The sequence below is a fragment of the Danio aesculapii genome, chromosome 17 (genome assembly GCF_903798145.1).
Source record: "Danio aesculapii chromosome 17, fDanAes4.1, whole genome shotgun sequence".
Taxonomy (NCBI): domain Eukaryota; kingdom Metazoa; phylum Chordata; class Actinopteri; order Cypriniformes; family Danionidae; genus Danio; species Danio aesculapii.
The window spans coordinates 3,024,532-3,035,780 of record NC_079451.1 but is presented as its reverse complement, the minus strand read 5'-3'; the positions used below and the strand labels follow the sequence as shown (position 1 = coordinate 3,035,780).

The 11,249-nt window shown below is 38.7% G+C and overlaps 1 protein-coding gene across 1 annotated transcript in view; it reads left to right on the top strand.

Annotated features, from left to right (window-relative positions):
- The first annotated feature begins 1,206 nt into the window (after positions 1 to 1,206).
- The window catches only part of galnt16 (UDP-N-acetyl-alpha-D-galactosamine:polypeptide N-acetylgalactosaminyltransferase 16), a 57,084-nt gene continuing 47,041 nt past the window's right edge, over positions 1,207 to 11,249 (top strand). Inside the window, exon 1 of the mRNA XM_056477463.1 lies at positions 1,207 to 1,456. Coding sequence (XP_056333438.1) covers positions 1,253 to 1,456 — 204 coding nt within the window. The 5' untranslated portion in view covers positions 1,207 to 1,252. The remainder of the gene's footprint in view (positions 1,457 to 11,249) is intronic.

The following is an 11,249-nucleotide window of genomic DNA, read 5'->3' as shown; positions in this document are numbered from 1 at the left end:
CTTGAGAGTCCTTTTCCTTTGTTTAATATTAGAGCACATAATAAAACAAAATAAAACCCTTCACCACTGAATTAAACATTTTAAAAATTGCAACTTTTATCTCAGAATTGTGTGATACAAACAGGCAATTCTGGCTTTTTTTTCCTCCAAATTGTGAGATGTAAACTCGAAATTGCATCTTATAAAGTCAGAATTGCAGAACTGAGAGATTGTAGCACGCAATTCAGAGATAAAAAGTCACAATAACATTATTTTTCATTCTGTGGCAGGAAAATGTGCTTCCATAGATCTTAATTTTAGGTTTTGAAGGAATCAAACAACAAAAAGCCTATCCCAACTGCTAATGAACTGTTTAATGTTTATCACGCCTTCAAAAAGGAAATATATACTATTGTCCATTAATTCATATGGATTTTCACATCTTTAAATAATGCCATTTGCAACTATTTGGTCTAAAATTGAAATTAAAATTGCGTTGCAATAGGTTTATGTTGTGTGATTCCTCTAAAAGTCTAAAATTATTTCTGTGTTATTAATGCTATTTGGCCTCCATTTTAGGTCAGTCTCCATACTTTGTAACTCGCAATTGTGAGTTTATATCACACAATTGTGACTTTTCTCTCATAATTGCGAGATATAAAGTCAGAATTTTGTCTTTGTACTCGCAATCGCATCTATTTCTAGCAATTGTGAGTTTATATCACACAATTGTGACTTTATTTCTCATAATTGCAAGATAAAGGCAGAATTCTTACTTTGTAACTTGCAATTGCAACTGTTTATAACAGATTTCTGGCTTTCTAACTTGTTATTTCAACTTAATTTATCAGAATTCTGACTTTTTTCACACAATTGCTAGTTTATATCACGCAATTTTTTTCATAGAATTTTGACTAAATTTCTCAGAATTGTGAGCTTATATCTCTTTATAACTTGCAATTTCGAGTTTGCATCTCACAATTCTAAGGGGAAAAGTCAGAATTGCGAGTTTATCACACAACTCTGAGGTAAAAAGGCGCAATAAACGGTTTTTAGGCGGGAAAACTGGCTTCCATACAATCTAAACAGTAATCATCATCATCATCATCATCAGTGCTGCGCTATGATTGGCCGGCGGACATTAGGACCTGCGCGCGGCCGCCGGAGATCCGCTCGAAAGAGTCTGGAGAGGCTGTTCACTGCGCACGGCTTCATCACCATCATCATCATCACACACACACGGAGCGGGTCCTCAGCGCGCTCACAGCCGCTCATGATGCGCAGGATTCGGGCCAACGCCATCCTCATCCTCACCGTGGCCTGGATCCTCGGCACCTTCTATTACCTGTGGCAGGACAGCAAACCCTCCTCCTCCTCTTCATCCTCCTCCTCTTCCTCCTCTGCGGGCTCCCAGCAGAAGATCCACGGGCAGAAATCCTCCTCCGGGAGGCTGGAGGAGCGCACACTTCCTCTGATCGTGAGTGATGATGATGATGATGATGATGATGAAGCACGCTGATGTTTATTACCGCACATTTCACATCTCTGCTCTATGTGTGTTTGTGTGTGAACGGCGTTCACTGCTGATATATGGAGACTGTGTGTGCGTGTGTGTGTGTGTGTGTGTGCGGCGTTCATCACGTATTGGAGACCCATAAAACATGAAAACCTTACGTGTGTATGTATGTGTGTGTGTGTGTGTGTGTGCGTGTGCGTGTGTGTGTGTGTGTGTGTGAATCTCAACGTGATGTCAGGTGGATGTAAGAGGCTTTTCCTTAATCCAGCTGCAGGTGTGTGTGTGTGTGCGTGTGTGTGTGTTTTCAGATCCATGTGCTGCCTTTGTTGGGATTTAAGCTACTGTAAACTATGCGGGCTATCAGTAACCTGCTGTGTCTCCTGTCAGTAATCCAACAGGAATGTTATTAGCACTGAGTATTTGAATATTAATTTAAAAATAATATGATAATAAAGTCCTGACAGACTCAGAATGGTTTTAGTGAAGCTGATTTCTGTCAGACGATTAACAAAAGTAAACAAAAAGGAAAGATAATTGAGAGTTTCTGCCTCACATTAAACTTTTTCTTAATATTCAGAGCTTTTTATGCTCTTTTGTTTTGTTTTTTATATTTTAAATGTGACCTTATGTCACAAAACTATTCATAATGCTAAATGCTGGGATATTAATATTAAGATAAACCAGTTTTATGATGGGGTGACATGGTGGCTCAGTGGTTAGCACCGTTGCCTAACAGCAAGAAGCTTGCTAATTCGAGTCCTGGCTGGACCAGTTGGCATTTCTGTGTGGAGTTTCCATGTTCTCCCCGTGTTGGTGTGGGTTTCCTCTGGGTGCTCCGGTTTTCCCCACAGGCCGCATCTGCTATATGGAAATTTGAATAAACTAAATTGGCTGTAGTGTATGTGTGTGAATGTGAGTGTGTATGGGTGTTTCCCAGTATTGGGTTGCATTCACTGGGGCATTCGCTGTGTAAAACATATGCTGGATAAGTTGGCGGTTCATTTCGCTGTATTCTAATGAACTAAAGTGTAAATAAATGCAGGGTTACACTCATTTTATTCAATTTGTCCCAACACGAATCAATTAAGTTTACAAATTTAAGTGTATTGAACATAAAACAATTAAGTTGTCCCCCCAAAAATCTCAATAATTGTGTTTTTTCAGCTCATTTTCAATTTGTAGATTGAACAAGCAGCAATATATATATATATATATATATATATATATATATATCCCTGCTAAAAAATCCAGCTTAAATCAGCCTAGGCTGGTTGGCTGGTTTTAGCTGGTTGACCAGCCTGGTTTTAGAGGGGTTTTGGCCATTTCCAGGCTGATTTCCAGCCTGGTCTTAGCTGGTCAGGCTGGAAAATTGACCAGCTAAATCCAACTAAAACCAGCCTGACCAGCCTGGTTTAAGCTGGACATAGCTGGTTTTGGCTGGGCTCCCACCCAGGCTAGACTGGTCAAGCTGGTTTTAGCTGGTCATCACCCAGCCTGACCAGCTAAGACCAGGCTGGAAATGGCTGGAAATGGCCAAAACCCCTCTAAAACCAGGCTGGTTGACCAGCTAAAACCAGCCAACCAGCCTAGGCTGGTTTAAGCTGGATTTTTCAGCAGGGATACATATATATTTGAGTGTATAGTTTGTTAGGATAAGACAATATTTTACTGACGAAATCACCTTTAAAGTTGTTTTAATAATAATTAAAATGAAGTTTTCATATATGTATACAGTAGGAAATTTACTACAAGTCTTTGTGGAAGATGATCTTAAGCCTAATATACGAATTATCTTTGGCATAATATTAAAATCAATGGTGTTTTGAGCTTTAGGGTCACATTTAAAAAATTGCACAATTGAACTTCTTCACTCAGCATGGGTTATATGCACACAGACGTTTAATTTCAGCCAGCCAGTTATCGCTTCCTGTCTTTCCATTATAAAATGCCACGTTTAAGGTCTGTTTTCTTTAAAAATCAGTGATTTTTACTGGCTGATTGATATACAAAGTAAAGTGGGTCTCAGAACGGACAAGAAGCACTGCATTACCTTCTATTTCCCTCCGCCGTGTCTTTAAAATATAACAGTGTATTTTACCCCAGTATCTTCAGTGGAGTTTCAGTGCTCGTCTGCTGTTCAGCGCTAGCAGTCACTCTTTCATCTAGTTTTACGCTTGAACAACTAAATGAATGCTTAAGTGTATTTAACTGATTATATTTTAATTACGTTACTACATCGATGCTGGAAAAGGAACCTTATGAAATGAAAAATAGTCACATTAAGCTTTCACCAGAAGTTTATCAGCGGCGGATAAACACAGCCTGTTGACTGTTTGTGTCTTGCGATTTCAGGTTATAGGAGTTTATTGCAATAGTGTCCGGATGCAGCCTTTATGATGCAAGCTGAGATTGCATCACTCAGCGATGCAGTGTCAGACACAATGCACTCAATGGAGTGAGTGACGAGTAGGGTTTAGGGGTGGCGTTAGGTGAGCGCATTAAAAAGCATTGGATGCAGCTCAGATTGCACGGCACCAGGTCTGCATCCAGACCCCTCTCGTTTATTGTGGAAGAAGCTTTATTTAGATTATAAAATGTCATTTTTAATTTCACTGAACAGTTCCTCAGTGACACAGACATGCTTTTTCAGTTGTTTTTAAGAGCAAATCAGTTTTATGTGAACCTCTATTTTTGTAAATGTCATTCCAGCATGCCAAAAACCTAATAATTTTAAAGGCAAGATATTTCCTGTAGTACTGCTCTGAAAATGTTGAACCTTGATTCATTTCTGTTTGAATACACTGCAAAAATTATTTTCTTACATTGATTTTTTTGTCTTAAATCTTAAACCAAGAAGCATTTTCTAGACAAGCAAAACATATGTTCTTGTTTTCAGTGTTTAAGTCTTGTTTTAATGCCAAAATGAAGTGAGTTTTTCCTTAAAACAAGCAAAACAATCTCTTTTCGTTTTGACATGTTTTGCTTGTATTAATGAAAAACTCACTTCATTTTGGCATATTATTTCTTAAAACAAGACAACACGGCAAGAATCTCACGGCAATTCATAACTTTTTGATTTAGTGGCTAATTCGTACGAATTTGTACGGTCTAATTCGTACATTTTCGTATGATTTGCTCATTCCCCAATGGCGGCTGGGTTTAGGGGTGGGGTTAGGTGCCACGCCTCCTTTTTAAAATCGTACAGTTTCGTATGACTGAACTCGTACGAATTCGTAGGAATTAGCCACTAAACTGACAAAATGTAAAATACTTACGTTTTCTCATGAGAGCAGGCTGAACAAGACAATATATTTTGCTTGTCTAGAAAATGCTTCTTTTTTTAAAGTTTTTTTTTTGACATTTGGACTAGAAACAAGACAAAATATCTAAGTAAAGCATTTTTTGCAATGTACCTATAGGCATGGGTGGGTATAAGATTCTGACGGATGATAACCTTGGATAAAAATATCACATTTTCTCAGTATTGTGATTACTGCTCTAAAATAAGTTCCTTTTAAATGTCTGAGTAAAAACTTTTCCCCATTTTGAACACAATATATTTTATTTTGAGAAACATTTATAATAATTTAAGCATGTTTAAACATAAACCGTAAACATGTCAGGCTAAATAATGAAAATTAATCATTGACTACATTTACATGGACACCAATAATTCGATTTTAATGCGATTAAGACAATACTCTGATTAAGAGTTTACCATGTAAATAGCGATTTTTGATTAATCAGATTAAAGTCAAAATTGAGCTAAAGAGAAATCGAATTAAGACGTGACGATTATAGTCGCATTATTGAATTGCAGTACAGACATGTAAACACCTTAATCAAACTATTACCGTCATGTAGGGCTTTTCGCTGCGTTTTGTGACAGGATAGTCCACACACACACACACACAGCAGTTTGACACTCTGCGCCTACCGAGTCAGTGCAGACCACAGACACCTGCATGAGAAACCATAAGTATTTTACGTTTTGTCAGTTTAGTGGTTAATTCATACGTATATGTACGAGTTCAGTCGAATGAAATTGTACGATTTTAAAAAGGGAGGGTGGCACCTAACCCCACCCCTAAACCCAACCGTCATTGGGGGATGAGCAAATCGTACGAAAATGTACGAATTAGATCGTACGAATTCATACGAATTAGCCACTAAATCAAAAAGTTACGAATTGCCGTGAGATTGTGTTGAAATCAACACTCTTCCAGCAGTTCATAGTTGCATCCAATATCTCGTTTATCACGGGGGGCATGCCCGAATGAAAGTGAAAGTGTCAAACCGCAGTTAAAGTCCACAAATTAATAATGAAACACCCGAAATGACATGAAACTCCGGAGGAAATGCGGACAGTGCGGTGACGCAATAACGTTAATATAAGTATGTGCTATAACATGTAAAACGGGATCATGACAGAAACGTTCAAAAAGCGACTCATGTAAACACCTTAATCTTATTATTGTCTTAATTAGATTAAAGCAAATAATTAGATTACTGATGTCCATGTAAACGTAGTCAATGACTTCTGCTGTCTTCATTAATATCAAAAGCAGAGATTCCTTTACAGTTTAAAACTTTGGAGATCTTTTCTGCTAGAGATACTGTTGTCCTAAAAAAAATGATTGAAACATAAAAAAAAGCTACAAAACATTAAATAAAAATCTTACACAGATCTTAGGAACAATATAACTGAAAACTTTGGCGGTTTTAAAACCTTGACCTTTCCCAACCGCGGTATACCTTGAAATCGGTTATCGTCCCATGCCTAGTCCTACCAAACCAGACTACTGATATCAGTCTGAAAGATCTGCTTCTGATAAACTTATTGCAAAAGTCCTACAAACACAACGTGAAAGGGCGAATCCATTCAGATTAAGTCAGTTCAGTGTTTCTGGAGCAGCTGTTTGTTTTGCTCCTCACAGTTTGACTCCACATTCACCAGGTAGAGAGCAAACGCTCAGATCCGACTTCTCAGTAGTCTGTCGGCTTCAGGGAGAATGTGGGATTTTACTAGAAAGATTGTTAATCAATATATCGACTTCTCGCACAACACGTGAACATGACCTCAATCATTTTTGGTGATGCAATATATATCACTCCCATATATAAAGACAACTCTAGCAACATTTGGCCTGATTGTGCAACATCTCTATCTCTATTGGAGGTGTCAGTATGGTTAAAAACACTGTAGTATTTATTGTAAATTACTATAGTATATTTTCATATGGATGCCGATCTGGTAGCAGATATTTGCAACACAGGCTCATTGTGAAAACGTACCACTGCGGAAGTTTCTGGAGACAGCGAATTACGTAGGCGGAGGTACGTATGGCTGCATTTAATTTTTTTAAACGAACGCTACGGGGCGGTGTGACGCCATTCCTTTTCGCGCTTACCAGCTGACCGCTTGCCTCCGTATGGACGGCTTTCCGGCTGCAACCAGTTTGTCCCGTTAGCGCGCCACATATGTTGGCGGATTTGAGATGCAGAGAGGAGTTGACCACGAAGATGGGGGTTCGATTCCGGTGTATAGCGGTTCCAGAAAGCAGGTGAGACAAAAACAGAATCCAAAATATAAAACAAACAAGCGAATAGCAGGGTGAGGATGTGGTAAAATCTGAAAATCAGACGAGGGCATTTGTTTGGGATTGCTTTTGAAACGTGTTGGTTGGGTTTAGGGAAGTGGGTGGGCGGCTCAATCGATAAAATTAGTTGGGTTTAGGGAGGGGGGAGGGTGGGTCAGCCGATCGTTTGCTCAGTCAGTCAGAAAGTCTGTCAAAAAGTGAGTCGACAGCGGCCTCTGGTGGGTTTACGCGAGAACTACAGGCGCGAATGGCACTTGCGAGGGAAATTTGAGATCTGAAAAAGCGTAAACAGCGGCCTCTGGCGGATTCGCGAAAACGAAAACTGCAGAAAAACGTGCCGCCTGGACGTATTTCGCGGTCTCCAGAAACGTCCGTGGAGGTACGTTTTCAGAATGAGCCTGGGTTGCATATTACAGCCTCTGTTACTTTTTACCGTGCTCTTTTATTTTAACATGTATTATTATTTATTTGATTAGTATATACACATCTTCACATTCTGATTCCAATGCCTCATTATTAAATAGTTAAAATGACTATAAATAAATGAAATATTAAGAACGAGATATGATGTGTTCTTTGGAAGAGTGTACTTGCTTTGTGAAGATATTAAATTGTCATTCTGGCATTATATACGGTAATGAGTGGCATAAAATGACTATGATATCGTTTATCGTGATATATTTCGGTGCAATATATCGTACAACAAAAAATAAATATGATGACAGGCCTAAATATACATGTAGAAATCAAGCAGTTAATTGCTTCTATTGATAATTTGCTTAAATGCTAATGAAGAAGTGAGAACGCAGATGCTTTAACAGTCGGCTTAACCTGGAAGTTGCCGAGACTTTTATTTCAGTGTGTTGATGTACTCCTGACTGATTCTGAATATTAAGTAGGGGGCGGGGCTTTATCTTTGCGCACCATTCCTTTGTTACACACTAACAGTAAGAGGGGTGTGGCTTGTTATTTGTTATTTTGAAAACCAAAACAAGTCTTATATAAAGAGATCAGATATTTTGTTAAATTATTTTTATTTTTGACTATTAAAACTATTTACCTTAGTAGTGTTGGTAAATTAAAATAAATCCTAATATTCCCAAATTTATTGTTAAAAAATATTCAATAATTATCGATATCGAATGATATGAAAGATGATATCATAAACATTTTCTTCGCAACATCGCCCAGCCCTAGGTGTGGCTTAGAATATTGTGGCTGAAGCGTCAAACTGACATCATAAGCGAAGGGCCGCCTCCAAATGCAGAAGCTAATGCTCAGACTTTGATTGAAGATTAGCAAAGCAAACATTTTTATTTCAGTATATTAAAGTCCGCATGAACTGGAAGCTGCGACTGTGTTCTTTTTCTATTGTGATGCAGTGAAACAGAACTGAGAAAACAGTGGGCGTGGCTTGTTTTTTCTACTGCGAGCTGATTGGATGTAGGGAAGTAGGCATTTCATTCAGAAAGATGGGGGAAAGGGTTTGGGGAGAGTTAGTACAACCTAACAGACTCCTTCTGCTCACCATTTCTGTTTGCTGTCAAAGCTGAGAGCTGGAGGGGCGTGGTTTCGTGTGTTAGCCCCGCCCAATATCTCAGTCGGACCGAATCTGAGGATTTAACTGAAAACAAACAGGAAGTGCATTTTCAGATTTACAAGGGCAAACCATTGTTCACCAGAAAGCTAGCAATGTGAATCAATGTGGTTCGTTTTGATTTCATGTGTACTTTAAAGAATAAGATGAAAGCTTTGGCGAGAGTTCTGCTCGACTGAACTGTGTGCTGTGGCGCCATGGCAACAGGGCATCTCCAAAGCACTGGCTACATGTGACGACCACCGCTGGGTCAAAACAAAACAACAGATATTTCTCTGCTTACCTGCACCGAAAAATAAAGGATTGAAATATGATTCCTTGGATTTACTCATTAATACATGGAGATGAATTCTATGAATCACTTCAAGTGAACATTTCAACATCCGAAGATGTGTTATGGTTGACAGTTTTAACTAGAATACCCTCCTCAAGTGAGTCTCTGTAGTTTTGTTTACGTTTAGCTTCACTGAGTGCACTCTTGACATGTTGCCATGTCCACATATTCTAAGCACTCACCATGAGGCGTTTTTGATGTAAGTGATCTGCTTTGGAGATACCAAACGTAATAAACGTAGTATTTTGGTATGTGGCTTAATTGCATAATAAAGAGTTCAGGTTTAAGTTTATGATGGGCTTTCTTGTTTGCTGTTTGTTGTAGCAAGATCTGGCAACAGCTCATTTCCTGTAATGTTTTTGCACTGTGCATAAAACAAGACAGACACAACCTGAATGTGCTGTTAAATACACCACTAACAGCTAGATCCATTTGTTTTTGTGCACACTCGCGATAATTTCCACAAATGCACTTTGTAGTGGCGTAAAGTCCGTTACTACCTTGACTTTGCGTTGGTAAATGCGGTGGTCCAACACAATCTCACGGCAATTCGTAACTTTTTGATTTAGTGGCTAATTCGTATGAATTCGTACGATCTAATTCGTACAATTTAGTACGATTTGCTCATCCCCCAATGACGGTTGGGTTTAGGGGTGAGGTTAGGTGCCACGCCTCCTTTTTAAAATCGTACAATTTCGTACGACTGAACTCGTACGAGTTAGCCACTAAACTGACAAAACGTAAAATACTAACGTTTTCTCATGAGATCAGGCTGGGTGGTCACTCCTATTTATAGAACATACAGTGTGTGCATGGCCAATAGAGGCTATTATTAGCAGTGGTCTTGTTTTCACAGTCAACCCATTAGTCGTGGTAGTAATTCTCTACCAAGGGTAATCCCGCGTCAGTCTACTTTCTTTGATATCTGATCTCCGCTTGTGTTTTAGATGAGATGAAGTGACTCCTTGCACTCCATTAATGACAGAAACACATTAACTAACACAGGCTCAGTGGAAATACTGAAATGCTTCAGCCTACATTTTTGTGTGTGCAAAAACATACTTAAAGAAAGAAATTAATCAGTGTGTGCAAATCTAAGAAAATCTTAAAGGCAGGTCTTCAATCACCGAACACAATACAAATGTAAACAGAGTCGACACACTGCCACTTTAGCTCTCAATAGGCAATTTAACTGGACAACATTTCGACAACTTGTGTATTTTTCTTATTTACCTGTTTATTGGGTCATTTGGGGGATGATTGTTTGCAGGTGTGATGTCTAGAGGTTGACTATATCTCTATCGAGGGTTCTCTTGTATTTCCTGTGTTTGACACCCAGTGGTTGAACTAGGTATTGCACTCCTGGTTCAAAAAACAAGCATGCACAGGTGACCAGACTGACTACATAAACAGGAGAGAGCCTGACTATCGGGCCTAAAGGCTGATTTAAGGCTGGCTTAAGTCGTGTTCTAAATAAAAGCAACGACACACAATAGAGTTTTTGCCGTAACTAACACCTGAAATGTATATTTTAGAAACGCCTTACATTTCTTGCAGCTGAACAACAGAAAACTGACAATGATCACCTCAGGTACACCTCATGTGCTTTATTCAGTGTTAAATGCTAATAATGTGAGTTTAAATGCCGTTTTACATCACATTTATTGCCGTACTACTAAAAGCTGCAGCAGATAGTTCACCTCAGATCTTGAAAATAAAATAAACCGTCTGAAATTGAGCTTTAGAACTGAGACTCAGTGCAAACCAACACATATCAGTGATTCAGCATCTATATTTAATCATGTTAAAGATGTTTAATATGTATTAATTAGATTATAAACATTAGCGTTTCGTTGGAGTGCAGTGAGTGTACTATTCTGTGCTTCTGAATGCCTGTATTTACATTGCTGTCGTGTTTCGTCTGGTGCAAACAGCCAAATTGCTTATCACTGCAAATCTCATCACGTAGTGTGTTGTTAGGATACAGGGCTACAATGTGAATCTAATGCTAATCTAATGTTTACACTCGTAATATTTATAATATTTGCTAATTAATAACCTCCTCATGTGAAACTCTGAATCTGCGTCTCATTTCAGAGTCCACTACTGTCCACCGAAGGTCATATTTCGGTCGCAGACACATACTTTGAGAACCTTCCTTACTGGATGAATGAAATATAATTGGCTAAACTGGGTGGGTTAAAGGGACCAAAACAAAGATAA